Genomic DNA, 18484 nt, shown 5'->3' with positions numbered 1-18484 from the left:
CTACATAGGGACCAGGAGGGGGACATGGCTGCTACATGGGGACCAGGAGGGGGACATGGCTTGCTACATGGGGACCAGGAAGGGGGACATGGCTGCCACATGGGGACCAGGAGGGGCACATGGCTGCTACATGGGGACCAGGAAGGGGGACATGGCTGCTAAAAGGGGACCAGGAGGGGGACATGGCTGCCACATGGGGACCAGGAGGGGGACATGGCTGCCACATGGGGACCAGGAGGGGGACATGGCTGCTACATGGGGACCAGGAAGGGGGACATGGCTGCTAAAAGGGGACCAGGAGGGGGACATGGCTGCTACATAGGGACCAGGAGGGGGACATGGCTGCTACATGGGGACCAGGAAGGGGGACATGGCTGTCACATGGGGACCAGGAGGGGCACATGGCTGCTACATGGGGACCAGGAAGGGGGACATGGCTGCTAAAAGGGGACCAGGAGGGGGACATGGCTGCTACATGGGGACCAGGAAGGGGGATATTACTGCAATGTGGGGACCAGGAGGGGGACATGGCTGCTACATGGGGACCAGGAAGGGGGACATTACTGCAATATGGAGACCAGGAGGGGGACATGGCTGCTAAAAGGGGACCAGGATGGGGGACATGGCTGCTACATGGGGACCAGGAGGGGGACATTATTGCAATATGGGGACCAGGAGGGGGACATGGCTGCTACATGGGGACCAGGATGGGGGACATTACTGCAATATGGGGTCATTCCATATCAAGTGATCTAAATATGAATATTTTTTTTACCTGACGTCTTTTTTTTTTTTTTAAATCAAATAGATTTTTATTGATTTGTAAAAATGCAATAAACATTTAACAATAACACATGTGTTTTTCAAATCCCCCCCCCCAGCATTAACCCACCTTTACCTATCCCACCCCCTTCATCCCCATCCCTCCCTCCTTTCCCACTTAGACAGCTCACGTCCTTCTTTTAACATGTCTTGTAGCATTATATACTTTAGTATAATATAGTGTCCTTCACTATGAATTTATATACCATTATTTTATAGGCGAAACCTCCTCAGGCCTATTTTCCCTTAGGCTATGTGCACATGTTGCGGATTAGGCTTAGGAATTTCTGGTGCGGATTCTGCCTCTCCTGGCAGAAAACTCACCTGCGGATTTGTCGCGTTTTTTTGTGCGGTTCCGCAGTGTTTTTTGTGCGTTTTTGCTGCGGTTTTCTTACAGATTTGCTGTGTTTTTTTACCCCTGCGGTTTTCTATAATGGAATGGGTACAAAAACGCTGCAGATTCACAAAAAAGAAGTGACCTGCTACTTCTTTTAAACCGCAGCGGATTTTCCGCAAAGTGTGCACAGCATTTTTTTTCCCATTGATTTACATTGTACTGTAAATCAATTGTGGATCTGCAGCGTTTCTGCACCTCAAAAAACTCTGCGGATCCGCAGAGAATCCACAACGTGTACACATACCATCACCTCCTCCTAACCCAATTCCAACCAAGGCGTCCACAATTTGTCATACAGAACCATTTTCCCTCTTTTCTGATATACTCCCTTTTCTAAGGCTATGACCTTCCCCGCATACTTGATGTATTCTCCCCTCGAGGGAGGCTCCTCTTTCATCCAGTTTCTTGCTATGACCTTCCGAGCCATGTATAGCAGTCTAGCTATTGCTATTTTCAATGTGTTATCTACAATTATCTCATCCACATATCCCAGCACGCACACCAATGGTTCCCTTGGAATTACACATCTATACGCCCCTTCTATCCGGCTGAGAACCACTAACCAAAAAACAGTCAACTTCGGACACGACCGGAGCATGTGGAACATTCCAGCATTATCATTCCTACACCTAGGGCATTCCGAATCGGGTCTCAACCCAGCTCTATATAGAACATCCGGAGACCTATATACTCTGTGTATAACGTAAAGCTGAGAAAGTCTATATTACCTGACGTATGTAGATTTTTTTTATTTTTTTGTTTTTATGAAGTACAACTTTAGTTAATTACAAATTAAAAGTTTTGAATTTTTTTTTTATCAGTTAATTTTTTACAGATTTTTAAAGTTTTGAAAAAGTGCGGATGTTTGCCTGGTATGGCTTTACATTTTTTATCATATCTCGGGCTGGAATTAAGATATAGAGGTGGGAGAGGCATCATTGTTCTCAGAACGGTGATAGCTTTCATTTGATATGTCACAAGACTATGTTTCTTGATATTTTGTTTTGGAGAAATCAAATTCAAAATTTGGATGCGCAATTGTGAAAAAAACGTATATTTTAAAATTGTTAAAACATGCATGTGGGTTACTTGTGTTCTTGTTTATATTTACACAGGGATTCAACTTGGGACCTGTCAATTTTTTTTTTTTTTTAAAGCCTTGAATCATCTGATTTTATGTTTGTGCGCGTTTCTTCCCTTTTTCTTTTCAAATCACAATTTATTGAATTCAACATTTATATACAACAATAAAGAAACACAAAAAACAAATACCGAAGTGCCAGAATAAATCCATCTTAATCATCATAACAACTTGCTCAGCATTTTCAACCTGAATTCATTGAACAAGCCAAAAGATAAAAGGTGATCATATCCTCAAGTGTGATTTTCTAAATACAGTCTCATCCTAATTTTATGTTAAAAACAAGATTAAAAGAACCAATATTTCTACCACCTATTTATACATGGAACAAATTTTTTTCTATTATATCACTAAACATGTCATTTATGAAGTGTCTAAGAAGAATAGTCCAGTAGTTAAATCCTCGTTCTATAAAATATGAACTAATCAAACAATTAATAGGTTTTCCCACGGCCTGTTATCATCAATGTGTCCCTTCTAGTGGGAGAAATGTCATCTTGTCCATAAGCGTTTACTAGCAATGGCCGGTTCCTTCTGTGTCAGAGTATGTGCGGCCGGTCATGGTGCTCGGCTCCACCTGAGTTATATCTGATTTTTGTAACTTTTACAATGTCTGGTTTTCTTGGATACACAAAGGACGGCGCTGGACCAGAAAGTGCAGAAAAGTCACTTCTACGCCTTCATTTTCACAATCTTTGGAGAGTCTAGTAGCCGCCAGCGCCGATCATATTCACAGGTCACATCACCAGTTATGTCATCCATTGCCGATCTTGTGCCGCCTTCTACCACGTCATGGTCGTCACTGTCTTTATTTCTAGGGGTGACAGTCCGGTATTGCCGAGTCCCCTTTCTGCTTCCTGTAACCGAGGTTTTCACAAACTCTCCTCCTCCTCTTCGTAGTACTGGTTTGTACAATACATGAACTGGATGTTATGAATGTTTTTCTCCCTCCATTTGAGGAGTTTCCTGGGTGTTAAGATTTGGTGTGAATACGGTCTGTGGAGGCCCGAGCTGCCGGCCGGTCATCTGCTCTGCAGTCACCGTCTACCCCTGGTCATTCTCAGCCCTAACAAAGCTTCTCCTCTGTCCTCTCCTGCTTCTAAGTGGTAACATAATAAAATAATACCGTAACATCTAAAAATCATGGATTATTTGGTAAATCTAGACCCCGCACTGTTAGACCACAGGCTGAACAGATCTGAATGCGAGATTTTCAAATTGACACTGTAATAGTTTTATTTTTTAAAATATGATCCGATCACGATCCCAGCTTGTATTTTGGTACAGATGTGGCTAGGAGCAGAGCAGGCACATGTGCAGTTTTTGAAATTTTTAAATTAAAGTTTTTTTTTTCGGAAATGTGTTTTAAACTTTTGCACTTGCGTTCGCATAGGTAAAATATTATCAACGATACTCTTGTGACATATCTGGTGATAGCCTGTACAGTTCTGAGTAGAATGGTGTTTAGTTTGTTTCTCTATCTCTTTTCTAGCCTGAGTTATGGGGAGAAATGTAAAGGCAGGCAACACCGAAATTTGCACTTTTTCCGAACTTTGAAAATGAGTTAAAATTTTTTTCTTCACATTTTGCATTCTCTGACACACTATTACCAAATAACAAAATCTCAAAAGAATTAAAAATATAGTGGTAAAAATCATTGGTTCACTTGACATGGAATGACCCTATGGGGACCAGGAGGGGGACATGGCTGCTAAGAGGGGACCAGGATGGGGGACATTACTGCAATATGGGGACCAGGAGGGGGACATTACTGCAATATGGGGACCAGGATGGGGACATTACTACAATATGGGAACCAGTATGGGGGATATTACTGCTATATGGGGACCAGGATGGGGACATGGCTGCTACATGGGGACCAGGATGGGGACATTACTACAATATGGGAACCAGTATGGGGGATATTACTGCTATATGGGGACCAGGATGGGGACATGGCTGCTACATGGGGACCAGGAGGGGGACATTACTACAATATGGGAACCAGTATGGGGGATATTACTGCTATATGGGGAGCAGGATGGGGGATATTACTGCTATATGGGGAGCAGGATGGGGGATATTACTGCTATATGGGGAGCAGGATGGGGGATATTACTGCTATATGGGGACCAGGATGGGGACATGGCTGCTACATGGGGACCAGGATGGGGACATTACTACAATATGGGAACCAGTATGGGGGATATTACTGCTATATGGGGACCAGGATGGGGACATGGCTGCTACATGGGGACCAGGAGGGGGACATTACTACAATATGGGAACCAGTATGGGGGATATTACTGCTATATGGGGAGCAGGATGGGGGATATTACTGCTATATGGGGACCAGGATGGGGGATATTACTGCTATATGGGGAGCAGGATGGGGGATATTACTGCTATATGGGGACCAGTATGGGGGATATTACTGCTATATGGGGACCAGTATGGGGGATATTACAACAATATGGGAACCAGTATGGGGGATATTACTGCTATATGGGGACCAGGATGGGGACATGGCTGCTACATGGGGACCAGGTGGGGGACATTACTACAATATGGGAACCAGTATGGGGGATATTACTGCTATATCGGGAGCAGGATGGGGGATATTACTGCTATATGGGGACCAGTATGGGGGATATTACTGCCATACGGGGAGCAGGATGGGGAATATTACTGATATATGGAGACCAGTATGGGGGATATTACTGCTATATGGGGACCAGTATGGGGGATATTACTGCTATACGTGGACCAGTATGGGGGATATTACTGCTATATGGGGACCAGTATGGGGGATATTACTGCTATATGGAGACCAGTATGGGGGATATTACTGCTATATGGGGACCAGTATGGGGGATATTACTGCTATATGGGGACCAGTATGGGGGATATTACTGCTATATGGGGACCAGTATGGGGGATATTACTACAATATGGGAACCAGTATGGGGGATATTACTGCAATATGGGGACCAGGATGGGGACATGGCTGCTACATGGGGACCAGGAGGGGGACATTACTACAATATGGGAACCAGTATGGGGGATATTACTGCTATATGGGGAACAGTATGGGGGATATTACTGCTATATGGAGACCAGTATGGGGGATATTACTGCTATATGGGGAACAGTATGGGGGATATTACTGCTATATGGGGACCAGTTTGGGGGATATTACTGCTATACGTGGGCCAGTATGGGGGATATTACTGCTATACGTGGACCAGTATGGGGGATATTACTGCTATATGGGGACCAGTATGGGGGATATTACTGCTATATGGGGAGGGGGATGGGGGATATTACTGCTATATGGGGAGCAGGATGGGAGACAATCTAGCCAACATCTTATAGTAATAACTATATGGTGCTAATTGTATTGTATGGGACCAACTGGGGGACAAAAAAGGGAAAAAGTGTAAAAAAAAAAAAATTCTAAATAAAGTATGAAAAAATATTGTGCAACTAAAAATGCTGTTTTATGAACAAAAAAAGCCAATGCACATTTGTTATCGCCACATCCATATCGACCTAAGCTATAAAACTGTACCATAACCCATGCAATTAATGTCATTTAAAACAAATAAAATGACAAAAATGTTAAAGGTGTATAGAAACAAAACTGGTATCATTAAAAATATCATCTCATCTTGCACAGAATGTGGCCGTCAAATTTACATTTTTTTCCTGTGTGGAAGCCATATACCCAGGCACGTTTTGAGACCCCCCGCTTTAGAGGAAGTCCGAGGCCATGCTGCGGTGCAAATTGTGTGCTCACGCTAGGGCTAAGGTTACAGAAGAGTATAACATAAGTAGTCACAGTTTCATCTAGAAAACTTAGCCAATTTTTTTTTCTCATTTGTCATCCATGTGCAACCTGTTTTCATACAGCAGCAGTTACCATATTTTTCAAATTATAAGCCGCACTTTTTCCCCAAAAAATTTGGAGGGAAAATGGGAGTGTGACTAATAATCCGAATTGTAGCTGTGGTGGAGTGGGGTCCCAGGATCACTAATGCAAAAAGCTTCTGGTGGAGGCAGATGTGAGGTGGTGCGGGGCTCTGCCCACATTTTGTGAAAGCCAGGAATCCTACACTTTTCATACTCTTCAATGTAGTGGACTCTGGGAAAATGGCCGCTGGAGGCGGCGCGTGCGCAGATTGAGATATCAGATCCCAAGATCTCAACTGAACCACTTCCGGCCTCCATTTTCCCCAGAGTCCACCGCATTAAAAGGTGTGGAAGGGGCAGGGCTCAGGGCTTTCACAAAATGCCGAACACCCCGTCCTACCAGCCTGGGGCCCGCAGCTTCTCTGCTCCATCACCGCCACCCCCCAAGGTAAGCTACCGTAAAAGCAGATTATAACACGCACCACCATTTTATGAAAACATTTCTTTTGCCTCTAGTTTGGGGTGCATCTTAAAACCGATGCATCTTATATTACAGAATTGCAATATATCTGTAAAAATTAGATGCTGTGGCTCCGTATAGAAAAACCCATGGTGGAGTACAGCAGTACTGCCATGGCGGGGCACACAGGTGAAAGACAAAGACTAATACACATCAGCGCACAGAGCATGGAAAGTAAGCCTAGCTTCCTCCCTTGTCCAGCACCATGGGAATTGTGTAGAAAAAGGATGTTGCTGAACTTCGCTGTGGGCAGAGAAGAGCGAATGTGTAGACTGCAGAACCAAGACGGGTTAGCAAATTTGGGGTTTGGAAAAATTACAAATTTCAGATATATGAGGGGACAGTTCAGAGGTCTTTCTAATGAGATCTTTAAACATAAGCCTGCTATGAGGACAAGAGGGCCTCCTCTACATCTAACAGAATAATCAGATTCTTTACGGTAGGAGCAGTGAGGCTATGGAAGGTCTGGACGCCTTTCTGGATAAATATAATGATACAGGTTATGGGCACCGCATTCTTTGATGGGACCCTGATCCAGGGAGCTAGTCTTGATTGCAGAGTCGAAAAGGAATTTTTCCCCTAATATGGAGCTACCAGAATTGGTGTCATGGAGCTTTTGGCTTCTTCTGGATCAACAAGTCAGACTATAGGTTTAACTCATAAGAGCAAACAAACGACTTGTATTTAACAGAATGATTTAGGATTTTTGTTCCTGTCTTTTCAGCCATATGCCATTAGCATTTAACAAACAAAAAAGCAAATTTCAGAGGTAAAATGAGCAGCAGGACATAACACCTGAATACACCTTCTGCAGAGACCACAAATAAGGATATGACTTTTGAGAGGTATAAAGTGCAGGTCACATCAGAAATATCATTTATAGCCTGAGGGTACGTTCCCACATTGAGGAATTGCTGCGGTTTGGACGCTGTGTATTTATTCAGCGTCAAAACCGCAGTGGCCAGATGTTACAGCACATCCACTACGCGACTACGTGCATTTGCGGATCCCGCACGTAAACTGACATGTGGCGCGTCAGGACTGCAGCATGTCAAGTTCTCTTGCAGGGATGCTAGTCTCCGCTACAGAAATGAAACCAATAGAAAGTATTGGATGCGGTGAATCCGCACGGTTCAGTGACCACATGTGGATTTACCGGCGTTCAATAGACGGCAGAGTTTTGGACGCAGTGAAAATATACTGCATCTATAGCGCGGTTCATTCAGGATCGTGGGAACATAGCCTGTAGGTTATAAAATACAAGGAAATGACGTAATTTATGTAATTGCCTTTGGTTTATTATGAGCTTATCACTCTAATTTTGAGTTATGGAAATTATTTTCATGAACAGTAAAAAATACAGTATGTCTGCCCAAGTTTTCCCAAAATGTAACTACACACTATGTAATGGGCTTGTAAAGCAAATGTGCTTGCTCTCACCTGTGGAAGAAGGTCGGTCTTCCCAGGCCCATGCAGGGGCCTGTCTGTAGTCTCCTTCTGAGTGAACGGAGGAGACAGAAGAGGGCCGTTCAGCCCCCAAGTATGCCTGGCTGCCAGGCATGGGGGACTTCATTTTGCGGCTGCCAGATTTGCTTATCAGTTTTTGCTTGATGGTTCCTCCGCCTGTAACATGGAGAACTTTTTATAAAAGGTAGTCGGAAAGGGCTGATGGAAGAGTGCGATACTGGTGCAGGTCAGTCCTGCAGATCACAGAATTGTGGGCCCTTTCACAAAGTGAATGGAATGATGGCCTCCATATTTTACCTGCGGGGGGAACAGCAAGGGCAGCACCTTGGTCCAAGGTATAAAAGGACTGGATGTGTGACGTTCCAATGGCAATGTTTGATTTCATACTACTACACATTTATAGGATTAATGGAGACATACTACAGGTAGGTGATGCGCAGCGGTATCGGATACTACTACCTTAGCCACTAAGCCATCACAGGGACATAACATCCTCTGCTGATTTCTAATACCAACCTGAATTGGGTGATGGATTTGCTTCTTCTCTGCGGGAATCACTGTTTGAAGAAGCTGAAGAGTTGCCTTGTGCTACACTCATTAGGACACTGTGGTCATCAGACTTATCATCAAAACTGCCCATTAAAGCTTTACGGATAATGTCCTCGAGACCGAGATTACTGGCGGGATCAGCAAAGGAATGACCTCGAGAACTGATGGCTCCTGTGGAAAAGGGAACAGCGGTGCTGTTATTATTGCAATGATTCTTCGGATAGGCCATCAGCATTAGATGGATCGTGCTTTGGTGGTCAGCTGGGACCCCAACTTATATAATAGTGATGGCCTATCCTAAGGATAAAAGACAAGTATAATAATGTTAATGACCAAGCTAACTTTACATCTGGTAAACCTTTTACTATCTATCTATGCTCTTACCCGAGCTAGTGACTGCCGGCAAGTTAAAGATCTCGGTTCCTGGTTGAGCAGCAGCTGTAATAAATAATTCCAGCTTTCATTAGTCACAGTTATCAATTATTGACTGACACAGAAAAATACAGAGTAAGATACAAGAACAATAAGAAAATATCCTGTATACAAATAAGTTATACTTTAATGCAGTCAGACAGAAAAGATTTTTATTCTATGCCCCATCAATGACTGCTGAAGAATTTTGGGCACAAATGGATTACAGACACCCCAGTAAACCCAAGTCTCCGGCTACCAATCCATTCATTATGTGAGGAATAGGAAACTGGCCCGAATAATATAAGTGATCACTACTACGGGGAAACATTCATATCTCTGCCAATAAAGTATTAGCCCTATAATACGCCCATAATAATAGAATGTGTTATGGTAAGGCTCCGTAATACCCAGCACTGCTGCCGACACTCGGGACCGGAGCGTTCAGTTACATAGAAATACATGCAGCCACACACTCCGGTCCCGAGTGCCGGCGGCAGTGCCGGGTACTGAGGCGAATTTCTCGCATTGCACTCGCAAGTATGACCCCAGCCTAAGAGTAATTCCCACAAGTTGCCTTAAAGAGGGCTGTCCAGGTTTGAAGTGAAAGTCCGCATGCACTGTCAGGACTCCCCAGTGTCGGTGGCGAGATCGGGTGGTCCCGTGACCGCACATATGCGATATGATAGGATTACTTGTGTTGAGCAAGGCCACGCACGTCTAGTCTGAATGTGGCTGGGAGCATCTATGGCACATTCCTGCGGTCACATGACCGCCCGCTTCCGGAATGCACGCTGTGAAGATTCTAGTCAGATTACACCAGACTTCCGTGTCAAATCTGGACAACCCAAACTCAGCCAGGCTTGGCACAGATGAGGGCACACTGCCCAAAACATCCGTAAGCAGATGAGCTTGTGTCTCGGCAATTATCCTCGGTCATGATGCAGTGCTCGTTAAAGGGTCAGACATTGACATGGTGTAGCCACCTCTTCTAGGTGGTGACACAGCTCTAGTGCAGAACAAAACAAATTTTGTATTATTTCATGGAGAATTGCCTTACAACTAGTTATTTGGTCCCTTAAGAAGAGCCAGTACAACCCCACATAGAATCATCATTGTAGAGCCCATCTGCTATATGCAAAGTGACAGATTTACATTTTAGGACCCTGTAGGCACCATGTCATGTCAAAAACATCTCATACCTTGTGTGGTCCTCCTAGCCTCCCCCCCATCTATTTATACCTATAATTTCTCAGGCACCCTTCCCTCAAAGCCTCAAGTCAAACATATTATACTACGTGTGAGCCAAGGACAGTGCATGGACCCATAATTGCCAGTGCATATGGCTGATTTTCCACACAGACTAGTGGCCTGCGTAAAACACAAAAAGAATGTACAGCATGCAATCCAGTCCAATTTATGGACCAAACCAGTGTATGTAGATAATAGGCAGCGCCTGAACTTGTCTGCTGTGTGTAACAGCACACGGCACCAATCACATTTACATTTTATGGATACGACACGCCTGAGTTTTAGTTCGGCTGTCTGAACCTGGTCTAAGACCACCACAAATCAGACCAGGGATTCTTATGACCAATTTTCAATCTCCTGGCATCTTCATTAAGAGAGGACCATTTTTGCACTGCAATTTTGGGTTCGCCTTCATTAATATTAGTTACCATTTCCTTAAATTGAAACCAATTAAAGGGAACCTGTCACCAGGTCGATACAAGTTACAGCCACCACCTTTCAGGGCTTATATACAACGTTCTAAGCCCACATTATTATACTCACCTGGGGGTGGTCCGGACTGATGGGTGTTGCTGGTCTTGGTCCGGCACCTTCCATCTTCTTGCGATACTGCGCCCCTGCTTCACAGGTTCCCCGGCATCGCGCTCCTGCGCAGGCGTACTTCTCTGTCCTGTTGAGGGCAGAGCAAATTCCTGCAGTGCGCAGGCGCTTGGCCTCTGACCTTTCCCGACACCTGCGCACTGCAGTACTTTGCTCTGCCCTCGTCAGGGCAGCAAGGCAGGAACGTGATGCCGGGGAGCCCATGTGGATGACGCAGGGACATGTCATCCACATGAAGCAAGCGGGAGGACGGCATCGCAAAAAGATGGGAGGTGCCGGACCAGGACCTACGACATGCATTGGACCTGACCACCCCCAGGTGAGTATAATAAAACATATTTTTCTTCTCTTGCAGGTCGGATCGGGAGCTTACATACAGCATTATAGAATACTGTAGATAAGCCCTGAAAGGCAGCGGCCGTAACTCATATTGGCCAAACCTGCTGACAGGTTCCCTTTAAATTTAGCTTGTGCTACTGAATGGAAGCAAAGATCTCTGTAGGATATATGCAATTTTGCATACAGCTATGTTCCCACAATGAGCTTTTCGGTGAGTTTTTGCAGATTTTCTGCAGCGGTTCTGCACCCATTAGGTAAGATATGTTCCTTGTATTATTTAAAAAATACTCCGTGTCAAAAACTCATAGTGGGAACCAAGCCTAAGAGGCATTAACATAGTGTCAAACGGGATTTTTTATAGAAAAATGAAGATTGCTCAGAATACAGAGGGAATATTAAAGTAATTATCATTGTTTGCATTAACTCTGGGATACAGTAGGTTTCATTGTTGTCACCCCAATTAAAGTTAGAAAAAGCCAGAGAAAGAAGAGAGCAGCTGTGTCCCACTTACCCATGTCAGAGTCACCGCCACCAGAAGAGTTTAACTTACGAAAAATCTCTTGTTTCTTGAACATCACCATAGGGGAGGTATTTTCCAACTTGGTGAAGAAGGAGGGAAGATAATTCATATTTCCTGGTGAACGGGAGTCATTCCTGAGAAAATCATTAGCAGACATAACAGAAGGAATAAAATAACTTGAGAATAAGCTGCGTATGTACACAACATAACTACGAATCATATCTACTGATCTATATATCAATATAAGGTCAATATTATATATATTAGTAATTGCTGGATCTCAATATGCTCTAAAGCAGAAATGCAGCCAATAGCAAGAAACACGTGGTTCCAAAATAATAAACATCCCACATTTGTTTCTACACAGCCGGACATGTAGGATTCATGTGAGAAAGCGCTTACTTAGGAAAGAATGCTAAGAAATTTAGAAAGTACTTAAAGGGAACCTGTCATGTGCAAAAACAGGATTTTTGGTTGCTTACCGTAAAATCTGTTTCTCGGAGCCTTCATTGGGGGACACAGGAACCATGGGTGTATGCTGCTGCCACTAGGAGGCTGACACTATGCAAATAAAAAAGTTAGCTCCTCCTCTGCAGTATACACCCCACCGACTGGAAGCAGGATATTCAGTTAGTGAGAAAGCAGTAGGAGAAGCAACGTGTAAAAGAGAAAGAATAATAATAATATAATAATAATAAACTTTATCTACTAGCGCCAACAAATTCTACGGCGCTCCATAGATTAACAGTTTCAAACACTCAAAGAGTGTTCAAAGAACTCAAACGTAAACAGAGCTGTTCAACTTGGGAGGGTGCTGTGTCCCCCAATGAAGGCTCCGAGAAACAGATTTGACGGTAAGCAACCAAAAATCCTGTTTTCTCTATCGCCTTTCATTGGGGGACACAGGAACCATGGGACGTCCCAAAGCAGTCCCTGGGGTGGGAAAAACAGACTTCCATCAGGTCCGAGGACTCACCACTGCCGCCTGCAGGATCCTTCTGCCCAGGCTGGAGTCCGCCGTAGTTCGGCGACACGTGTGGATGGAAGACCAGGTTGCCGCTTGCAAAGCACTGGAAGCGCCGACTGCCCGGGTAGAGTGAGCCTTATCTCAGGAGGCACTCTTGTTCTTGACCCGGTAAGCTTCCAAAATTGCCGTTCTGATAGAGCGAGCAATAGTCGCCTTGGAAACCGGCAGGCCTCTACGCACGCCATCAGGGATGGCGAAAAGAGAATCCATCTTTCGGAAAGCGGCTGTGCTAGCCAGGGAGATCCTCACTGCCCTGACGAGACCCAGCCTGTTCAACAATCACTCCAGAGGATGAGTCGGAGCTGGACAAAAGGAAGGGTATAACGATGTCCTCGTTGAGGTGGAAAGATGAAAACCACCTCGAGAAACGAAGGCAGGCAGAGGTCTGCGACCACCTTGTCCTGGTTTAAAATCAAGAAAGGAGGTCGGCAAGAAATGGCCGCCAACTTAAAAACGCGGCGGATCGAAGAGATGGACCTGGGAAAAGCCACCTTCCGAGATAGAACTGACAGGGAAAACTCCCTGAGAGGCTATAAGGGGGGAACCCCTAAGCACAACCAACCCAACCTTTAAATCCCATGAAACCAGAGGCCCTGTACGGAGGGACAGCATGGGCTACTCATTGAAGGGAGGTCTTAACCTGTGGCTGAGAAGATAACGACTTCTTAAAGGGAAAAAGAGCACAGGAACCTGGCCCTATAGGGAACTGAGAGCGAAGCCCGAATCCCGTCCTGCCTGAAGGAAAACCAAATGGAAGGCAGGGAAAAAGGACATAGGTGAAAAGCGGTTGGACTCGCATCAACGAAAGTAAGCCTTCCAGGTACGATAGTAGATCCTGAAAGAAGACGAAGGCTTCCCAGCCTGGAATATAGAGTGACCCATCTGGGCCGAAAGGCCGGACGCTCTTAGAACTGTGGAGTCCACAGCCACGCCGTTAAACTGGGCGACCGATAATTCGGGTGACAGATCGAACCCTGAGACAGCAGATCGGGTCCGCCTGGAAGACACCAGGGGTGTCCGCGAGAGGATTGACGATGTCTGCAAACTAGGACCTCCTGGGCCAAGCCGGGACGATCAGAATGACCGGCACCCATCCAGCCTTGATCTTTTTCGACAGCTTGGAAAGCAAGGGAAGGCGTGGAAACCAATAGGGGAGCCCGAACTGCGACCGAGGAATGGCCAGAATGTCAACACCACTGTGAGAGAAACACGGGAGCCTGGGCCGACCCGAGGGACCTCCTGTTCAATTGGGACGCCATGAGGATCACCTCTGGAGTCCCTCATCGAAGAGCAATCCGATAGGAAACCTCCTGAAGTACCTTTCCCCTGCCGCGAGGCCCTCGCGGCCGAGGAAGTCGGCGGCCTAAATGTCCACGCCGGGGACATGCACTGCGGAGCTCACCAGGACCGTTGCCTCTGTCCAAAGGAGGATCCTGGAATCTCGGCCAAGACCAGCGAACGCCAAGTCCACCCCTGGTGGTAGACATCTGCCACTGCTGTGTCATTGTCTGTCTGGATTCGAATTGGCAGGCTGCTGAGAAACCTTACCCAGTGAAGGAAAGACAGAAAGATGATCCGGAACTCGAGGACATTGATCGGCAAAGAGGGCTCCTGCGCCGACCAACAACCCTGAAAGAACAGGAGACAAAGCTCCGCGCCTCCGCCGAGCGGACTGGCGTCCGTCGTCACCACCTGCCAGGGAACTGGAAGGAAGGATATGCTGTGAAGGATCTACTCTGGGATAAGAGAAGTGACCTCGGCCACCAGTCGAGGAACCATTTGACCTGGGAGAAAGCCGGATCGGACGATGCAGGGAGAAGACAGACCTGTCCCCTGCGATAAAATAGCCTGCTGAAGAAGTCTTGAAAGAAACAGGCGAAGGGAAAATTGCTTCCGATGTTGCAACCAAACCTCCTTAGGGCCTTTAAGGCCCATCGGAAAGGAGGGGAGCCGAGAACCCTGGAGCAAGCGAACTTCCTGACAAAGGAGGGATATGCTATCCTCGGGAAGGAAGACTCTGGTCCGACAAGTGTCGAAGAACATGCCCGGAGATACGAGTCGCTGAACAAGACGGAACTTCTTCTTGTTGACAAGCCACCCGCAACGGTTAGAATGTCGGGAGAGATGGATAGACTTTCGGGAGCCTGAAACCGAAATTCCTGAGCCTCCATGAAAGTGATTACTGAACGAGGGAATATCATCCTGAAGTGTCTCCGACGAAACTTCCTGTTCAGCAAATGGAGATCCGGACTGGGACGAACCTTGTTGTCCTCTGTCAGTACAGAAAGATTCGAAGAGAAGCCTGTGAACCGTTGAACCGTTCCTGTTCTGGGACGGGAACGTTTACCCCGGATTTAAGGAAGGAAACAATGGCTGTAAAGAAACCCGGGACTAGAGCGGGGTCTCTTGGAGGTTGGGATTTGAAGAAAAACGATCCCAGGACTGTGAAATGAAGATTTTGTATCTAGAGGATACAAGTGCCCTGGCCCAAGCGCCCTCTACTGAGGAGACCCAGACGTCCCTGAGGAACAGGAGACGGTTGCCCAGCCTGAGAAACGGGCTGGGGTCTGGTCGTGGGTCATGCCTAGGTGGAACTTCCAGTCCTGGACCTGGAGAATCCACTTTAGGAGTAGCAGGCACGCCAGGAAAGAGTGAGTCGAAGAATGCCTTCTTCTCTTAACGTGCCTGTGGCCTCTGCTGTTGTGAAGAGGAATCTGATGCCGCAAAACTACGAAAAAAGGTCAAAAAGACCGAAGTAGCCGCCTAAGGGGAAGTAGGCGAGGTCTGGAGAAGGGGACTGGTGCCGCCGTCCTTAATAAATTTGGTCCAGCTTGGAACCGAAAGGATGTGAACCTTGAAAAGGCAGGCTCGTAAGGGACTTCTTTGAAGACTCTTGAGCCAAACAGTGCGACAGCTGGCAACAACATTACTGGGCGCCTGTGCGGCAGAAGACGCGACATCCAGGGAACAAATTATTTCCAGGCGTGAGTAATCTGGGAGGAAAGTTCCGCCAGCCGGCCTGATGGAGCTCCAGCTTGAATGCCCCAACGGAGTTGTTTAGCCCCTCGGATACAGACTTCAAAACCCAAGTGGAAGCCAAAGCTGGGCATTGGGATGATGCGGCAGTTTTGAAAGCAGACTTCACGAAGGATTCCCTGATCCTATCGATGGAATCTTTCAGAGCCGCCCACCGGACCGCGTAAGGACTGTGTTGGTGGCAAGTTTAGCAGCCGACGTATCCACAGGGGGAGAGGTCGTTCTCTAACGCCTCTCATTCCGGTTGGCAATGAGATCCGGAGGAAAGAGATATGAGACTCCAAGACGGTTGTCTCTTTGAGAACGTCTGGTCGAATTCGCTCTTTCTCTGGACAGAAGCTCCTTGAATTCAGGATGAGGAGCAAATACCTTGGGAGGTAGCTTAGACCGTCTAAACGAAACCGCCTGATCTGCGGGTTTCGTAGAGGAATCTTTGATGCCACAGGTCTGATTGGTCGCTCCAATGAGGCTTTGAACCATATCCCTCATGTTAGCAATTTGGTTCGAATCCGGCCCCAAATTATCCTCCGAAGGCGTATCAGAGAAAGCCTCGCCTGACTCAGGGGAGGAGGATCGGGAGGACGCCGACTGCAGAGGAGGACCGAGTGTCGAGATGGAGCGAGAAGAGGACTCAGACTGGCATTCCTGTCTGGACCTTTTGCAGCTAGCCTTGGAGGGCTCGGACGGAGCTTCCTGCGACCCGGTGGCTACTGCGGGGGTCTGCAGGGGCAACCGATCCAGCATGGACACCAGGGTTGAGACACCCGTGTTAGATTGGCCACAGATTGAGACAGAGAGGAGGCCCAGCCTGGGATGGGGGTATCACTCTCGGGCGGATCGGCCGGGGGATCCTGGGCGGTGGGCACAATCGGGTTGCTGCAGGAGTAGGAAGACGAAAATGGCCCCCTTTTTTGCCCGAGTGGTGGGGGCAGAGGGGAGTGTCAGTCTGCAGAGCAGAGCTACTCACGGTAGACGGAAAACGGGATCCGGAGGACGCTGTTCGGTTTGATAGGATGGGCCTCCGGTAAGAAGTCGTCTTTTAGGCAGGAGGGCGATATGGGCTCCTGCCGCAAATTGGACCGATCTGCGGATGTGACCGCGGTATGGGCTCCTGAGATGTGGAGGAGAGGTGCATTTAAAGGAGTCCCAAGATGGCGCCGGTGGGCGGAGAGAAGGCGGGCCGCAGTGAAAATGTCGGGCGGGAGAAAAGCCCGCCCGATGAGAGAAGAAAGGGGGCGGAGTCCGGCACCAGAAGTAGGCCCGGGCAGAAGCCGGGGCCTGAATTAGATAGGTGACCGGAGGGGGAGCCTTACAGGCTGCGGAGTAAGGAAACTGCCGGCAGCTGAGTGGCCGCACACCGCAGCCGGAGCAACGGCGCCGAAGGAGACAGGATGAACAGCCGCATGTCGCGGCCGGAGGAGCGCAGCTGCAGGGACCCGAAGCGAAGCAGCCGCACTGAAGAAAGGAGAGAAAGCGCCGCATACAGCGGCCGGAGCCGGGCAGCCGCCGGCGGTGCGGCGGCCAGAGAAAGCCGCGCTGGTGCAAGGTGGCCGCTGATAGAGCGGCCGAAACAGCGCGGTGACTTAGTAAGAAGCGGCACGGTAGTAGAAAGGGCAGCCGCGCCGGCACAGGGCGGCCGCAGCCACGGAGCAGTGCGGCGGCCAGAGAAGGCCGCGCTGGAGCAAAGTGGCCGCTGTTAGAGCGGCCGGAAAGCGCGGTCACGTAGTCAGAAACGGCGTAAGCGGTGCGGAGCTGAAGGAGATGGGACCCAATGCTCGGGGAAAAAGCTTTACCTCTGAGTTGCAGGTAAGATGACCTGCATCTGAACTAAGGCACCCCCCTTTGTGGATCTAGGAGGGAAATACTTACCTCAAACATCCCACGTCGGTACTAACCTGCAAGGGATGAGACGTCCAGGGAGCTGATGGACGTCCTCGTCTCCGCAACCGACAGGCTCTGGTGGGCGAGTGGGTGGGGGACGGATGCAGGACCGGACTTCTGAGCACGCTTGTCTGCCAGGATCATGGTCCTGCTGAGGGATCTATGAGGATACGGGGTGGCAGTACACGCCGTACTCATAGTCCGCATTGTGGGAGTATAGGTGTGACTGTTCACCCTGTATCCCTCCGGAAAAACCTGAAAAGAAACGACGCACATTGAGGTAGATAAGGGTCTAATGAAAGACCCGTGTCCACCTCCTACTGACACTAAGCTAAACTGAATATCCTGCTTCCAGTCGGTGGGGTGTATACTGCAGAGGAGGAGCTAACTTTTTTATTTGCATAGTGTCAGCCTCCTAGTGGCAGCAGCATACACCCATGGTTCCTGTGTCCCCCAATGAAAGGCGATAGAGAAAACGCTCTTTGCCTGCATCTATATGGTTAATAGGCAGGTTTATATCATTACAATGATGCCCGGCTACCTAACTCAAAGCGCAGTCACTTACATCATAATGGGACCTGCGCTTTCAGTACAGCATCAGAGCGGCAATT

At 47.6% G+C, this 18484-nt stretch overlaps 2 protein-coding genes across 8 annotated transcripts in view; one reads left to right on the top strand and one right to left on the bottom strand.

Moving 5' to 3' along the window:
- The window catches only part of TTC19 (tetratricopeptide repeat domain 19), a 67643-nt gene extending 65288 nt beyond the window's left edge, over positions 1-2355 (top strand). The window contains exon 11 of the mRNA XM_069761115.1: positions 2335-2355. The gene's annotated coding sequence lies outside the window, so the exon portion shown is untranslated. The remainder of the gene's footprint in view (positions 1-2334) is intronic.
- The window catches only part of NCOR1 (nuclear receptor corepressor 1), a 197346-nt gene that overhangs the window by 4931 nt on the left and 173931 nt on the right, over positions 1-18484 (bottom strand). For 4 of the 7 annotated variants that reach the window (XM_069761106.1, XM_069761109.1, XM_069761108.1 and 1 more), the window contains 4 exons: positions 11921-12063; positions 9193-9246; positions 8776-8979; positions 8233-8415 (listed from right to left, as the gene is read on the bottom strand). In XM_069761106.1, coding sequence (XP_069617207.1) covers positions 8233-8415; positions 8776-8979; positions 9193-9246; positions 11921-12063 — 584 coding nt within the window. The remainder of the gene's footprint in view (positions 1-8232; positions 8416-8775; positions 8980-9192; positions 9247-11920; positions 12064-18484) is intronic. The other 3 variants (XM_069761111.1, XM_069761112.1, XM_069761107.1) reach the window with 2 other exon arrangements.

This window comes from Ranitomeya imitator, chromosome 3, assembly GCF_032444005.1.
Source record: "Ranitomeya imitator isolate aRanImi1 chromosome 3, aRanImi1.pri, whole genome shotgun sequence".
Classification (NCBI taxonomy): Eukaryota; Metazoa; Chordata; class Amphibia; order Anura; family Dendrobatidae; genus Ranitomeya; species Ranitomeya imitator.
The sequence above is the reverse complement of the archived record's forward strand: the minus strand, read 5'-3'. Positions and strand labels throughout refer to the sequence as shown.